Source organism: Hyla sarda, chromosome 2 (genome assembly GCF_029499605.1).
Source record: "Hyla sarda isolate aHylSar1 chromosome 2, aHylSar1.hap1, whole genome shotgun sequence".
NCBI classification, from domain to species: Eukaryota; Metazoa; Chordata; class Amphibia; order Anura; family Hylidae; genus Hyla; species Hyla sarda.
In genome coordinates this window covers 394,576,915-394,594,448 of record NC_079190.1, presented here as the reverse complement: position 1 = coordinate 394,594,448, position 17,534 = coordinate 394,576,915, and the positions used below count along the sequence as shown (strand labels likewise).

The 17,534-nt window shown below is 45.5% G+C and overlaps 1 protein-coding gene across 1 annotated transcript in view; it reads right to left on the bottom strand.

The window, feature by feature from the left end:
- SERPINF2 (serpin family F member 2) overlaps nucleotides 1-2,214 on the bottom strand; it is a 45,166-nt gene extending 42,952 nt beyond the window's left edge. Inside the window, exons 1-2 of the mRNA XM_056558697.1 lie at nucleotides 2,198-2,214; nucleotides 1,900-1,957 (exon numbers count right to left, since the gene is read on the bottom strand). Of these exons, the coding sequence (XP_056414672.1) occupies nucleotides 1,900-1,956 (57 nt within the window). The 5' untranslated portion in view covers nucleotide 1,957; nucleotides 2,198-2,214. The remainder of the gene's footprint in view (nucleotides 1-1,899; nucleotides 1,958-2,197) is intronic.
- Nucleotides 2,215-17,534: the final 15,320 nt, after the last annotated feature.

Below are 17,534 nucleotides of genomic sequence, written 5' to 3'. Positions count from 1 at the left end.
CTCCCACGCTAATGAATATTCTGCCGTCATAAGCGCGCACCTCCTTACTTTCAGCTTCTTCTAAGCTGATTGCGGCGAATCGGCTCCAGTGATTGGCGCATGCGCAGTTCGTCCTCGATCGTGAGGGTCATCTGCACATGTGCCATTGTGATATCAGCCTCGGGCCTGACGCGCTGGGGATTGTTAACACAAACCTAGGTACTAACTGGCCAAAGAAAGTTAAAGCAGTGGAGAATAGTGTTGCTCGCGAATATTCGCAATACGAATTTTATTTGCGAATATCGCATATTCGCGAATATAGCGCTATATATTCGTAATTACGAATATTCGTTTTAACTTTTATTTTTTTTTTCACAGTAAACATCACAGTGATCATCCCTCTCTGCTTCCAGCTTGTGTGGTGTAAAGAAGGCTCTAATACTACTGTGTGAGACTGGTGTGCGAATTGTCGCATATGCGAAAATAAAACGAGAATGTTACGAATATGCGAATATATGACGAATATTCGTCCATATATTCGCGAATTCGAATATGGCCTATGCCGCTCAACACTAGTGGAGAACCCCTTTAAGTCAGAACAAAGCCAAAATGTATTCTCCCCCATTGTGTATGTTACTTCAGTAGTCTGCATGCAGCCCTATAGAGGTCACATAACGTCTAACATTATTCAGGATCAGTTGTGCAATAGGAACCGACGTATTCACTACCAATTGTCTCAGGTAATATAATACAGAGATTAGCTTTCTAAATACATAAGTTTAAGAGTTAAGTAGCTTGTTGTCTCCAAATAGAAGACAAGCTTAGGTTGGATGTCGGAAAACCCTGTAATACCTGCAATTCAGTCAAAATTCTTAGGGAAATGTGGTAATATTTGCAAATAGCACAATGTCTATTGGTTAACAGCACTGAAAAGTACACAAACAGTAAAGTCTAAACTTTTACAGATGTAAAGCAATACTACACGGTCAAACTTCGCCTCCCCTACATTAACCCCGTCAGCCCCTGTGCAGTCCCATAGATGCCCTTGTGCTATTTGTCAGTCATTAAAGGGGAACTCCAGTGGAAAACAAATGTTTTCAAATCAACTGGTGCCAGAAAGTTAAACAGATTTGTAAATTACTTCTATTAAAAAATCTGAAGCCTTCCAGTACTTATTAGCTACTGGTGCTGCTGTATAATACAGACATTTGTGAAGTTTTTTTCCAGCCTGACAACAGTGCTCTCTGCTGACACCTGTCCGTGTCAGGCACTGTCCAGATTAGAAGCAAATCCCCATTGAATACCTCTCCAGCTCTGGAGTTCCTGACACGGACAGAGGTGTCAGCAGAGAGCACTGTTGTCAGACTGGAAAAAAAAAAATTCACACATTTCTCTGTAGTATATCTGTAGTTTAGGCAGCTGATAAGTACTGGAAGGGTTGATATTTTTAACTAAATTCATTTACAAATCTGTTTAATTTTCTGGAGCCAGTTGATTTGAATTCCACCTCTTTCCCCCCCCACCGGAGTTCCCCTTTAAAACTCTCATTACACAAACAAGGCAAACTCAAATAGCTCTACAAGGACTTTGTGCTAAATGTTGCAACTCCATAACTCGGATGATAAAAGCATATGGGGAATATAAGAATACACAGATCGCAATAACACAAAATATATTTGTAAACACATTACAAAGTAATTTCACTATAGTCATTGGCTCAGTTGTATTCCAATTAGAGCACAATGCTTTTACAGCAATGAATGACTTGTACACTTATTTATGGTGGATTTACGCAGATGTGAGCCTTATTGTTTTCAATTTAATGGTAATTTATGTTTAAAAAAGTTTTTTTTTTATACATACATACAGAAAACAGATATACTGTTGGCATGACATAAGTAAAAGACAAGTCAGACTTACAGCTTTCAAACTGCATATACCAGCCAGAACCAGGAGGCAGAACACCACTTTATCCATTCTGCTGAAAAGGAAGAGATTTTCTGTTATATGTAGAAACAAAAAGGCAAAACAAGTCCAATCTGCAGCCAGGTTCTGTTCTCAGAGATATGTCATGATAAACAATCCATTCCTAATGTTCTGTAAATGGGTAAAAGAACCTGCACAAATGCAACCATGGGAGGTAGTGCAGTTACCAGTCTGACTCCACACATCAGGAGAGTCATTCTTGGAAAGGAATCAAAGCACCATAATAACCCACCTGTTCCTGGTGTCCTGCACTGTCTGTACCTCACAGGAAAGAGACCACATGCAGGATCTCAGCATTTCAACATCAGTTCCTCCCACACATGAAGTCACTAGATCCCCATCTACTACCTCAAACAAATAGCGAGCTGCACAATCACCAGCAGGTTCTCAGGTCTTGGTGTACATGGGCCCAGGCTGCTCCAATTAAAAGGTGATTACGCGCCTGCTCCTCAACTTTGTAGTGAAAATACATTTTTATTTAGAGCTCCCCGTGACATATTGCATGAGTACAGTAGGTGACTACATAGTTTTACATCATAAATTATAAATAATCCTAATGAATAAATGCCGATCTATATAAAATATTTAGCATATTACAGTAGCAGCAAAGTGGATGGGATTTGTTGAAATCTGGTAAACATGAAATGTAGGCTATATATATATACACAAGGTTGGCCATTTATATGGATACACCTTAATAAAATGGGAATGGTTGGTGAAATTAACTTCCTGTTTGTGGCACATTAGTATATGTGAGGGGGGAAACTTATCAAGATGGGTGGTGACCATGGCGGCAATTTTGAAGTCGGACATTTTAAATCCAACTTTGTTTTTTTCAATAGGAAGAGGGTCATGTGACACATCAAACTTATTGGGGATTTCACAAGAAAAACAATGATGTGCTTGGTTTTAACGTAACTTTATTCTTTCATGAGTTATTTACAAGTTTCTGGCCACTTATAAAATGTGTTCAATGTGCTGCCCATTGTGTTGGATTGTCAATGCAACCCTCTTCTCCCACTCTTCACACACTGATAGCAACACCGCAGGAGAAATGCTAGCATAGGCTTCCAGTATCCGTAGTTTCAGGTGCTGCACATCTCGTATCTTCACAGCACAGACAATTGCATTCAGATGACCCCAAAGATAAAAGTCTAAGGGGGTCAGATCGGGAGACCTTGGGGGCCATTCAACTGGCCCACGACGACCAATCCATTTTCCAGGAAACTGTTCATCTAGGAATGCTCGGGCCTGACACCCATAATGTAGTGGTGCACCATCTTGCTGGAAAAACTCAGGGAACGTGCCAGCTTCAGTGCATAAAGAGGGAAACACATCATCATGTAGCAATTTCGCATATAAAATGGTCTTGAGGTTTCCATTGATGAAGAATGGCCCCCTTAGGCTAAGTCTCCACTTGATTTTTTGCACTGCGTTTTTAGGGATTAGAAAAACGCCTGAAAAATCGCCAGTGCAAGTAACGTCATCATGTGTTTTTTCTGGCGCACCTTGGCGTTTTTTTTTTGGTACCCAAAATTTCTTGGGTACCAAAAAAAAAAGGATGCAGCAGTGATGGAAATTTTTTTATTAAACGCAATGTATATATTTTATAACCCAATTTTTATTATTTTTTAATAAAGTGTGTGTTTCACTTTATTTTATTTATTATTTTTTTTAATTTTTTTTATGTAGTACTACTACTCCCAGCATGGAACAGACTGTTCCATGCTGGGAGTGATAGTACCCGTACTATAGACATATATCATCCATAATATAGCAGAGAAGCAAGCGGGTCTATACAGCGCTCACCTCTCTGCACTATACTCCGGCCACTGATGTCAACAGAAATTCATATTTCCCACCCAGAGCTGTGATTGGCCGGATGGTTGCAGCCAATCACAGCTCTGAGGAAAAGATGAATGAATGAGTGGCCGGCCCGGAGTATAGTGCAGAGCAGGGATGCGAGCGATGTATACAGCCGCTCCATCTCTGCTATAGACAGGACGATCACATCGGGTGTCAGTAGTGACATCTGCTGTGATGTGTCCTTAAGCAGGCACTACTACTCCCAACATGGAGCACACTCTGCTCCATGCTGGGAGCTGTAGTACCTGTATTAATAGACAGATCACAGCAGGTGTAACTTCTGACACCCGCTGCGATCTGTCTATTAATGCAGGTACTACAGCTCCCAGCATGAGGCAGAGTGTACTCCATGTTGGGAGTATTATTACCTGTAGTTATGGAAAGATCACTGCGGGTATCACTTCTGACAGCCGCTGTGATCCTCCTGTATAATGTATAGAAGCGGCTGCTCTCCTATGGTCCCCTGCACGGCCGTATATATACACATATTCCTATTTCTCACAGAGAACTGTGATTGGCTGGAACCATCTGGCCAATCACAGCTCTGTGGGAAATATGAATAAGTGTAAATATACGTCAGTGCAGGGGACCATAGAAGAGCGTCCGGCCGCATCTATACATTATACAGAAAGATCGCAGCGGGCGATCTGTCTATTAGTACAGGTAGTACTACTCCCATCATGGAACAGTGTGTTCCATGCTGGGAGTAGTAGTACTAACTAAAAAAATGTAAAAAATAAAGCAAAAAAGTAAAAAACACACTCACAATATATTTTTATAATTGTTGGCTACATTTGTATTTCCCCGCACACATAAATTGATCCGTTTAAAAAGTAATAGTTTTTTTTTCAATAATATACATTTCGTTAGATACAATTTTTTCCTTCACTACTGTATATTTTAGATAAACATTTTTTAATGGTACCCTACGAAATTTTATTAAAAACAGCTATCTACATCACTTTTTTGGATCGCTAAAGTCCAAAAAAGATTAAAAACCGCCTGCAAAAACGCCAAAGTTAAAATCCACATAGCGTTTTTCTTGGCGTTTTCTCACTCCCATAGACTTCTATTGGACCAAAACGCCACGATTTTGACAAAAAACGCTGGTTTAAGGGAACTACAGCGTTTTTTTCAAAATGCCTAAGAGGGAAAAAAACGCAGAAAAAGTGAAAAAACGCCAAAAGGATTAAAAAAATGCAATTGTCTATGCTGTGAAGATACTAAATGTGCAGCACCTGAAACTACTGGATACTGGATAGGGTTGCATTGACAATCCAACACAATGGGCAGCACATTGAACCCATTTTATAAGTGGCCAGAAACTTGTATATAACTCATGAAAGCATGAAGTTACGTTAAAATCACATCATTGTTTTTCTTGTGAAATTCCCAATAAGTTTGATGTGTCACATGACCCTCTTCCTATTGAAAAAACTAAAGTTGGATTCAAAATGTCTGACTTCAAAATGGCCACCATGGTCACCACCCATCTTGAAAAGTTTCCCCCCTCACATATACTAATGTGCCACAAACAGGAAGTTAATATCGCCAACCATTCCCATTTTATTAATGTGTATCCATATAAATGTCCCACCCTGTAGATGTCTGTGCACACAATATGTAAAAAAGTACATATTTTTTACTGGCGTGTATGGCCTCTTTCTTACTGCGGTTAGTGCATGACAGTGTGACGGCCACTGCAAGAGTCGGCCAGAATAACGGGAGAAAAATTACAGCATGTGCAGTCTTTTTCTCCCATTATTCATAACGGCTACCGATGGCCTCCATAAAAGTAAAAGGGAGCCGCCAGGACCTGTTGTTTGGCATTGCACCCTGTTATAAATACGGCGATTAAAGTCATGAAAAAGAAAAAACTTTGACGGCTATTCACAACAGGGAGTAACGGCAGTGTGAAAAGGGCCTAAATAAGTCACATTTCGGGGATGCTAAAATGTGTTCCTTTTTCTTTTTTTAAAGGGCAAATCTCATGTTAAAAAACTTATCCACACCTGAAGCAGAGGCTGCCACGCTCCCTCCATAATGCTCTATTATAGAGCCGAAGATTGACGAACGGCTCTCCCATAGAACTATATGGAGGGGGTCGTGACGCCCTCCTGTGCTACAGCGCAGAAGATTGTGGGGGGCCCCAGCGCTCGGACTCCCCGCGATCTACTGTAAAACTTATCCCCTATCCTTCCGATAGGGGATAAGTTTTCTAACATGAGATTTGTTCTTTAATTAACATATTGTGTGCAAAACAACTATTTTCCCATAGACTTACATAGAGAACATTAATGTAAAAAATACTGCAAAAATCGTTTTGTGATTTTGTGGATGCATTTTTGATAATGAAATATGCCTGAAAATACATTGTGTGAATCTTGTGTGAATGTTAAGGTAAGACAATTTCCCATGATAAAAACACATACCTCTAAATAAATCATATAGTGAACAAATAATTATCACTATACAAATACAAATTATCACTATACATATTACCACCATACTGTTACTGACCAAATCCTGTATATTGAGACTAATATTAATGTGGTATGGTGGGGTGTGAGGTGCAGGGCAGATGTAATTACCCTAGGGGCAGATTGCATTAACCCCTTGTCCTTAACCACCCGAAGGTATACCAATGGATCCTGGGCTAGGCAGGGGGGCTGTCAAGGTCTGAGTAGTTGATCCGCTGTGCCACTGGAGAAAGTTTTCACCAGAGCCTGCCGCAAAAGCAGGATGGACTTGCTTCGGCAGGCAAACTTCCAGGTCGCTACTCCTGATACAACTAACCCACAGTGGCAGCCGAGGTGAGACGTGATACAATTTAATAAGGAATTTCAGAGTCAGGGACTGGCAGGAATGTCAGGGCTGGCAGCAAAGAGCGTGGTCAGGAAATGTAGAAAAACGGTACTGGTACACAGTATAGACAGGTCACTGCAAGATACACTTTCTCAATGGCTGGGGTCAAGAGGAAGGGCAGACACTTTATAGGGTCAGCGCCCGGCTAGGATCAATTACCGGTGCGCTGGCCTTTTAAATTTCAGAGAGCTGGTGCGCACGTGCCCTAGGTATGCGCGCGCCGGCAGTCAGAGGAAGTAGAGGAGCAAGGAGTACATTGAGGTAAGTAACCGCCTGCTGACAGAATGCGACCGCAGCCGGACATGCTGGCCCTTGCACTGTGTGTCCCTGATGCTGTACAGGGAGATGGGCTGTGAGTACGCCCATGGCCAGCATGACCAGCCACAGCGTGTCTCATAACAGTACCCCCCCCCCCCCCCATTAGGTCTCCCCCTCTTTTAAGGCTGTAAGAACCTCAGCACGAGATCCCGATCAAGAATGTTCTCTTCTGGTCCCAGGACCTTTCCTCAAGACCGAACCCCTTCCAGTCCACCAGGAAGAATCGTTTCCCCCTGACAGTTTTGGTGGCCAGAATTTTTACCTCAAAAACGTCAGGAGCACCAGACACAGCAGTGGGAGAGACATTCCCCTGGGAGAAGCAGTTGAGGACTAGCGGCTTAAGGAGGGAGACGTGGAAGGAGTTCGGGATGCGAAGAGATGGTGGCAGGCAGAGCTTGTATGGCTTAATACAGTTCAAGATCTTAACTGGGGATCCTCAGACGTACCGTAAATATTTGGCAGACAGCCAGACCCTGTCTCCAGGAGAGAAGACTGGGGTTGGCCTTCTCTTCTTGTTGGCCTGAGACTTCATGCGGGAGGAGGCAAGAACTAGAGAGGGTCGGGTTTCCTGCCAAATAACAATAAAGTTTCGAACCTGATCATCAACAGCAGGAACCCCAGAAGTAGTGGGCAGTGGATGAGGGTGGCGACCGTAGACAATGAAGAATGGAGAAGTTTGTGTAGCCTCAGAGTCCCGGTGGTTATAGGAAAACTCTGCCCAAGAAAACAGATTGGCCCAATCGTCCTGCCATGCAAAAACAAAATGGCAGAGATAATCCCCTAAAATTTGGTTCACCCACTCTACCTGGCCATTGCTCTGCGGGTGATATGCCTAAGAGAAGTACAACTTGACCTTGAGGCGAGAGCAGAGAGCCTGCCAAAATTTGGAGACAAACTGGACCACTTGATCAGAGACAATGTGTAACGGCAATCCATGAAGGCAAAAAATATGCCGGAAGAATTGATCCGCCAGCTGTGGGAAGTCCAGGCAGAGGTTCAAAATGGGCCAGTTTGGAGAAACGATCCGTGACTACCCAAATGACCGTGTTGTTGGAGGAGGATGGCAGATTCGTTATGAATTCCATAGCAATATATGTCCATGGACATTCCGGAATGGGCAAAGGTTGTAAAAGACCCATAGGCTTGAGACGAGGAATCTTGTGATGGGCACAGTTAGTGCAGGAACTAACAAAATCGGTAACATCATGTTCCAGGTTCGTCCACCAACAATGACAGGAGATGAGCAGAACGGACTTCCGTACTCCAGGATGCCCGGCCAGCAAAGAAGTGAAATGTCCCCAGTTCAGCACATTAAGTCTTAGACGATGAAGCACAAAAGACTTCCCCAAGGGTACTTGCTGAAGGTCGACTGGCACTACCTCAATCAATTGGTCAGGAGGAACAATATGCCATAGGGTGGAGTCCAGGCCCACCACATTGGAGGACCTAGAAAGGCAATAAGCTTTAACGTTCTTGGCCGCTGGCTAAAAATGAATAAGGAAATTAAATCTGGAAAAGAAAAGAGACCATCTGGCCTGTCAGGGATTTAGTCATTGAACGGATTGTAAATTCAGGATATTTTTATGGTCTGAGTAAATATTGACAGGATGACAAGATCCTTCCAGAAGGTGACGCCATTCTTCCAGGGCGAGCTTAATGGCCAAGAGTTCCCGATCTAAATGGTGTAATTCCTCTCAGCAGGAAAAAACGTCTTGGAAAAGAACCTGCAAGTCACCGTTTTACCCCTGGAATTCTTCTGGGTCAGAACCGCACCAGGACCTGGAGAGAAGGCATCCACTTCGAGAAAGAACAGATTTTCTGGGTTGGGTCTCATCAGAATAGGTGCGAAAGCAAAAGCTGACTTCAAACAGGGAAAAGCTTCTTCAGCCTGATCAGGCCAGGATTTGGGGTTACCATTCTTCTTGGTGAATGCCACCATTGGTGCTACCAATGTAGAGAAATGCGGTATGAACTGTCGATAATAATTGGCAAATCCAATTAAGCGCTGTATAGCCCGCAAGCCAGAATGTCGTGGCCAGTTAAGAACAGAAGACAGTTTGTCATCGTCCATCTGGAGGCCTTAGTTAGGAACAACATAGCCAAGGAACGGTAAACTAGTCTTCTCAAAGAGACATTTCTCAAGTTCGGCATAGAGACGATTACTCTGAAGACGTCGCAGGACCTGGCGCACATGAGAGCGATGAACCTCCAAGTTAGACAAGAAGATCAGGATGTCGTCCAAATACACCACAACGCAAGTATAAAGGAGGTCCTGGAAAATTCCTGGCAACGGCTGGGGCGTTACAGACACTAAATGGCATCACTAAGTACTTGAAATGCCCGTCACGGGTATTAAGGGCAGTCTACCATTCGTCTCCTTCCCGTATTCTGATCAAATTATATGCTCCTCTTAGATCCAGTTTGGAGAACACCTTGGCACCCCGCAGGCGGTCAAAAAGTTCTGAAATCAACGGAAGAGTCCCCGGTAATCAATACATGGGTGAAGAGACCCATCCTTCTTCTCCACAAAGAAAAATCCAGCACCAGCAGGGGAAGAAGATTTTCAGATGATTCCCTTCTGGAGATTCTCCTTGATATACTCAGCCATGGCTTTAGTTTAAGGAGCCAACAAAGGGTAGATTCTTCCTTGCGGAGGCGTAGAACCAGGCTGAAGGTCAATCGGACAGTCACAGGGACGATGAGGAGGAAGACTCTCAGCCGGTTTTTTGCAGAATATATCTGCAAAGTCCTGATATTGTGGAGGCAGACCCGGCCGAGAAGGAGGAGGCATAGAACACTTCAGTTGTGGAGTCGCCAGACAGCAAGTCAGACAGTCTTACCCAGCGAGAGACTTGGCCGGAATGCCAGTCAAGAACTGGGGAGTGACGTTGCAGCCAGGGAAGACTGAGAAAGAACCGAGGAAGAACAGTGGAGAAGCACACAGAACTTTATCCTCATCTTGTGCAAGACTCCCACTTGCAACATTAGTGGTTCTGTGAGAAATTGCACCGCGTAGTTCAGGTATTCACCATTGGCAGAAGAAATGTATAAAGGCTTAGCGAGGCGTGTGACCGGAAGACGGTATTTGTGGACCAGGGAGGCATTAATGAAGTTGCCAACAGAGCCCGAATCCAAAAAAGGCTGAAACGTGGAACGAGAATCTGGAAGAGATGGAAAGTTAAACCGGCATGGTCAACCTAGGAGAGGGAGTATTCGCACCTAGAAATGCCTCTCCCACGTGCCCTGGTGCGTGTGTTTCCCAGATGTTGAGGCCATAGAGGGTAATTACTGCGGAAATGCTACGGCTGGCACAATAGAGACACAAATTTTCTTTACGTCGGCAAGACCTCTCCTGCTGGGTCAAGTGGGCTTGATCCCCCTGCATAGATTCCTCAGCTGCTAGCGGCATAGGAGGTTGAGGCGGCCGCTGGAACATCGGGGCCAGTCGGGGATGACGACACGTCTGGGCTGGTTCGTGTTCTTGGTTGAGTTATTCCTGCCTCTCGGCAAAGCACACATCGATGCGGGTAGCCAACAGAATAAGCTCACTCAGGGAGGACGGAAGGTCCGGTGCGGCCAGTGCATCCTTGACTCTGCTGGAAAGGCCCTTTTTAAAAGTGGTGCATAAGGCCAAATCATTCCAGTTCAGCTCAGAGGCTAAAGTGCGGAACTGGACCGTGTAATCTCCAACAGAAGAGTCCCTTTGGCGAAGGTTCAAAAGTGCTGTTTCGGCTGAGGAGGCCCGTGCTGGCTCTTGGAAGACGCTGTGGAACTCCAAGAGAAAGGCTTGCAGGTTGGTTGTCAGTGGTTCACTTCTGTCCCAGAGAGGGGTTGCCCAGGCAAGAGTCTTCCCAGAGAGAAGAATGACCACAAAAGCCACCTTGGCACGTTCAGTCGGAAATTGGTCAACCATTAGTTCCATATGCATGGAGCACTGGGTCACGAACCCCCTGCACAATTTTGGGTCCCTTTCGTTCTTCGATGGCAGGTACAAACAACGTTTGGGACTGAAGGATGCCACAGAAGCTGCTAACACCAGAGGAGGCACTGGTGCAGGTTGCGGCTGCTGCTGCTGGTTGGAGAGGGGCTGCTGCTGCAGGGCGGAGAGGGGCTGCTGCATCATAGCGGATAGCTGGTTCAATTGTTGCGCCTGTTGTGCAATCTGCTGAGACTGTTGGGCCACGATGGTGGTGAGATCAGCAATGCTCGGCAGAGGCAACTTGGAGGAATCCATGGCCGGATCTTACTGTCATAGTCTGAGTATTGGCTCCACTGTACCACTGGAGAAAGCCGCACCAGGGAGCAGAGTTTAAGGAGCCGCTGGTTTCACCAGAGCCCACCGCAAAGCGAGATGGACTTGCTGTGGCAGGCGAACTCCCAGGTACAACTAACCCACAGTGGCGGTCAAGGTGAGGCATGATACAATTTAATAAGGAATTTCAGAGTCAGGGACTGGCTGGAAGGTCAGGGCTGGCGGCAAGGAGTGTGGTCAGGAAATGTAGAAAAAACGTACTGGTACACGGTATAGACAGGTCAATGCAAGATACGCTTTCTCAATGGCTACTAGGCACAAAGATCCGGCAGGGGTCAAGAGGAAATACAGACACTTTATAGGGTCAGCATCCTGCAAGGACCAATTATCGGTGCGCTGGCCCTTTAAATTTCAGAGCCCTAGGGAATGGGTACGCGTACGTCGGCAGTCAGAGGAAGCAGAGGAGCCAGGAGCGCGGTGAGGTAAGGAACTGCCGGCTGACAGAGTGCCACGGTGCTGCCCGTCCTTGAAGCTGTACAGGGAGACGGACTGTGAGTACGCCCACAGCCAACATGACTGGCCACAGCGCGACTCATAACAGGGGCAATGAAGACCCCGACACCAAGTTACGGACAACGGTAGCTTTACTGAGGGTAGACAGTTGTTACAGTCTACGCAGTACAGCCAGGGTCCAAGGAGGTGACCAGTGATACAGAGACCTTGCTTGTTTGCTGGGACTTATAGTTGGACCGGAGAATTTAGTGCAGGCCACGCTGGGTAGACAGATGACTTGACTGACTTGTGACTGACACGATGGGGACTTTATCTTACTTGCACTTGACTTATAGCTGCAGGACTTGACTTGAGGTCTCCACTACTCTGGACACCCACTCTAGGCACGACTTGACTGGACCTCAGCAGGAAGCAAGAGGGATAAGCTAGCTCCACCCAGGGCTTATATGGGGGAGACTAGCAGAGAGCTCATAGGTCACTCTGGGGGTCAGCTGGTCACTGGTACCTCCTGGGTAACAATCACATGGTATATTTTATCAAAGGTATAACACATCTTTTAATATCCAATATATATGCAAATGGAGAAACAACCACAGGGAGCCCTGGGGACACTGCCTGATAGGGCAGGAAAGGTACGGGGTAACACCATCCCATACTGGGCCACCACAAACTCCCCCTCTTAATTACAGTCGTCCTTGACGCCCAGTCCTGGGGAGTGGAAGACCGAAGCTACCACTGGGGCCAATGACAGTTCCTGAGGCATTTTTTAAAACAATGTCCTTTCCAGATCTGATGACAGAAATGAGTCCATGTGGCATGGTGAATGCCCATACATGCTCTTAAACATATGCTGGGAATTTTGACCTTGTAATTGTTTTCTTGACACTCTCCAACAACAATATGCATAACAATGATAAGAGACTTCTCGGATTGGGCTGCCGGAGGCTATCTACCTAATGCCTTGGCTACTGGGGTCCCTTGGTTTTACACACTTTGGTTATCTCTGTCTCTGTATGTGTTTTGTATAGCTATAAGGAATACCTTCTTGCCAATAAAGTATCCTGGACACTTGGACAGGAAGAAAAGTTAAACATATTGTCATGTCTGTCCTGGTCTGTATTAACACACAGCCTATTGGTTTTGCTGTATGTAAACAGTTTTATGATTCCTGGTCAGGGAAGAGTTAATGTCTTTGGCTTTTTCAGCCTCAACCTCTGTTAGCCAATAGCCTTTTGGGTGTGTCTATTTATAGTCAGCCCAGCCTAGCCTCAGTGCTGGTGATTATCCTCATTATATCCTGACTTGCCAAGATGCTGGACATGCTGCTGATGGAGGCTGGGTGAAACACTCCTTATTTGAGCTTTTAATCTACTATTTCTGTTTTAGCATGCACTTTGTATTTTCTGGTTTTAGCCATGTTATGTGGCATGCTCTTAGCAGATTTTAAGCTGTGTTTGTTTAGTCGGTTTTAGGATTTATTTATCCTTTCTTCTATGTGTCTGTTCACACTGTGTTTTCTCTTGTATCCGTTTATGTGAAGTTCTGTGTTTTTTTATTTCGGTTTTTCTACTGGGCCAGCATCCTGACCTTGGTGGAGTGTGCCGCTGGCCAGTAGTCTATTTGGATTTATTATTAATGGCTACTCCTATAGTGGAGTGGAGTGGCCAGTTTGTGTGTCCAGTATGAACAGTATCCTATGTTAGGCATCCCTGTTTCTGCTCCATGGTGACAATCCGGTCTACTGGAGGTTTTCTGAGGGATTGTGACTCCTGTCTTGTGTTCAGTGTGAACAGTGTTCTATGAATATTTATGTGTATCTGGCATTCCTATTACATGTCAATGGGGACTTCGTGTCTACTGGAGGTTTTGCATAGGGAATGCGTATATTCCTGATTAGCGATAGATGCCTGTTTCTGGTTCAATGGAACTTTGTGTCTATTGAACGATCTGGGGGATTATGCTATATTCCTGTCTGTTCCTAAAGTCTGTTGACTTATCCCTTTTCCTGTGTGGTGTTTTGAACTCTTTGTTTATTTGTTATTGATTTCAGATCTTTGGAGCTCTGTACATGACTACTGATCTATAGTGTCATCTGTTCACGACCACGGATCTATAGTATCCTCTGTTCATGTCCACTGATAGTGTCCTCTGAACTTAATATATTATAGAGTTGTTCCTGTTATGTTTCTGGTTTGTGACCCAGCACTTTAGTTCAGGAAGGGACCGGCACCCAGTTGTCGATCCACCGTTTAGGGTGGATGGGCAAGTAGGCAGGGAGAGCGGTTTTAGGGTCAGTTCATGGCTCACTCTCCCTGTCCCCCTGGTCAGTCCCTGACACATATATACATACATTTGAGACTTGTGGACTGGGACTACATATAATGTTTCAGTCCTAACTGATATATTTACAGGAATGTGGACTACTTTTACCATATGACTGGACTAGGTGTGGTACATAACTTTTTCAGGTTTTAATGCGAGTTATTCTTTGTACCTTGCTGGGAGTTGTCCTTGGGTTGACCATTGGGACCTACGCAACACCACTTCTGAAGAGTCTGGAACTCTTCGTACAGCTGGAACTGTGGCTGGGTCTTCCTCAGCGAATTCGAGAGTGGGTACAGGCTCAGGACTGGCAGGACAGTCGCTGACTGTGGTGCTGGAGAGACTGATGGTAGAGTTGGCACTCTGGAAACTGGTCTATAAACTGGAGCCAACCGTGACAGGACTGGAGTAGAAATTAATGTTGGTGGAACGGACCCCGAGGTTGGCGAGACACAGAAGACCGCAGGCTGACTCAGGGAAAACATAGGGAAGTCCATAGAGGGATGAATCCCCTCACCTGGGACGTACTCTCTGGTCTGACAGCTGGAGGAGATGGTGCTGGGAGCACTGGCAGATCTTTTAGACACAGTTTGATTCGGTTGCGATGAACAACTTGTTGCTCATACCCAGGCTTTTGTACTTCATACACGTCAGAGTCTGGATAGGGTATGGCCCTCACCGTGTACGGTCCCGTCTCCCAGATAGAGTCTAATTCATGAGTTTTTGGAAATTTTCTCAGCCACACTTTAGCGCCCAATTGAAGCGTTTTGGCGGAGGCATGATGGTTGTAGTCTTGTTGCTGTCTTTGCTGTGAGGTCTTACAGGTATAACAACAACCCACATGGAGTAGTGATCCACCATGGTGAGAGCATAAGTGTACCCTGGGTAGGAAGAAACAACTTGACATGGTCTAGCGCGACCAACTGGTTAGGCCTTTCATTCTGGATGGAATGAAGGGGTGCTCTGGCGTGTTTGTGCACATTCTTGGTGCACCATTTATTAATGTCGCTCTGCATTCTGATCCAATAGAATCTGCTCCTGACAGTAGCTTTGATCTTGTGGACGCCAAAGTGTCCCAACCATCACCGGGTCTCTTCGGGGAACCAGAATCTGATGAAGTCGATCACCAGAGAACGGATCCAAAGAATTTCGGTACAACAGTCCCTTGTGCACAATCAGTCGCTTCCTCTTTCACCACAGATGTTTCAGCTCATAGTCACACTGGGCCCAGTGTAGACGGGTTGGTACCTTTTTCGCCAGAAGGTAATCCAACAGATCCCCCATGACTCGACTTTCGTTCTGAAGAGTCTTCCAGGTGTATAGGTTTTCTTGAACCTTTTCGGACCTGGGTTCGCCATTCCTGAGGGCGGTCACAACATTTTGGTTCACGTACTGTTGATAAAATGGGGGCATCTCCACGTCTTCTCATACATCTTCCGTAGGGGGTTCTTCACCAGGAGTCATCCGAGATAGTACATCGGCATTGACATTCGACTTGCCGCTTCTGTATTTGATGGTGAAACTATAATTGGCTAATCTTGAAGCCCAACGTTGTTTGATGGCACCCAACTTGGCGGTGTTCAGGTGGGCCAACGGGTTGTTATTATTATTGTGTAGACAGTATATGGTGTGGCAGCCAAGTAGTCTATGAACTTTTCGGTCACGGCCCATACCCAAGCGAGAAGTTTTAATTTGAATGAGCTTTAGTTTTTATCATTCTTCTTAGCTCCTCGAAGGTTACGACTGACATAGGCAACTACCCACTCCTGTCCTTCCTGGACTTGGGACAGGAGGGCTCCCAGACCCTCGAAACTGGCATCGGTATATAGCCGGAATGGCTGACTGTAGTCTGGATATGCCAGGATGGGTGGTTCTGTCAGAAGACGTTTAAGAACTCGGAACGCTGTCTCTTGCTCTTCGGCCCATTCCACAGGTAATCTTCCATTGTAGTTCTCCTTCGCCATACCCAGTAAAAGAGCTGTGAGGGGTTCTGCCATCTGGACGAATTGGGGAATGAAGGACGGTAGTAGCCGGCAAATCCAAGGAAGCTCCTAAAATCTTTCACCGTGTGCGGGGTAGGCCAGTTCTTGATAAGGATAAGTGTCCTTATGTGTGACATTGTTCAGCTTCCTGTAGTTGACAAAGAAGCCAATGGTTCCGTCTTTTTTTTGATCAGGACAAGTGGTGCCATCCAGGGACTCTGACTTTCTTGAATGACTTCTGGCATGTCAGCCAGCATCTTGTTGACAGTCTGATACATGTCTGGGGCGACCGGGTGGTGTCTTTCCTTGATAGGTGGGTTGTCGCCTGTGAGGATTCGGTGTTGGATCATGTACATATGCCCGAAATCTGTGGGGTGTTTGCTAAAAGCTTCTTGGTACCTTTTGGTGACATTGATGACTCCCTTGACTTGGTCCCTTGGGGTAGTGTTGTCTCCAACTTGGAGCTGTGCCCACCAGGGCTCAGGAGGACTCTGACTGGACCCTTCGGCCACTTGGGCTGCACGCTGTTGGGCCACCATACGTTCTGTTAAGATGTCCTTTGACTCTACAAGGTAAAACTGGGCTACTGGGGTGTCTTTGGGTAACACAGTGGCAGCATCGGACTGGAACTCTCCCGTTGGTAATGGTGACAAGGCTTCTCGCAGCTTGGACAAGAGGGTGGTCTTCTAGTTGCAGAGGCTCCAGCAGGGCTTGATAGCCTCTATTCTTGACTCTGGAACATGTACGACACCAGATGATAGTCTCTGTGTTGGGTTGCAAGGTCACTGACCTGATGTCTTGTACTCAAACTCTGCAGATTTCACCTTGCTTTTTGGCAAACTTCCGCTCCGCTTGTAGAACTTTCAAGTGGTGCTGCGTAGCCCACTGGCCTGAAGGGGACATATGGGGGGCATGCAAGGCATCTACTTTTTCAACAAAACAGTTTTTCATATTGTCCAGCCCCAATATAAACTCAGCAGACCTCTTATCTGTCACATTAGTTACAATCACTCCCTGCCCGCTAAGTACATGCTCCCCCAAATAAATGGTAGGCTCCCAGTATCCATGCGGTTCACACAATAAACTAGCATCCCAACGCTGATAGAAAACGATTTTAGGTATAGTAGACACTTGTGACCCTGTATCTATCAACGCCTCCAATGGTACACCTTCTACAATTTTTACATAGGGGCAGGAGGCGACATAAAGTGAGAGTCCTGACTTTGATCGTTCTGGGATTGGAACTGATGACTGTTTTCCTGAGGGCTGGTTCGCGACCTCAAAGGAAATCTGTTTAAATCCCGGCACTGTGTTTTCCAATGTGCTGGTTTATTACAATGGGTACAAAAGGGTCTTTGAGTCCCTACGGTTCTACTAGGTAGAGCGTATCAGGGGTCGAAATTGCAGGGAGCAGGAGCAAGGGTAGGTTTTCTATATAGGGGAGGTTCACG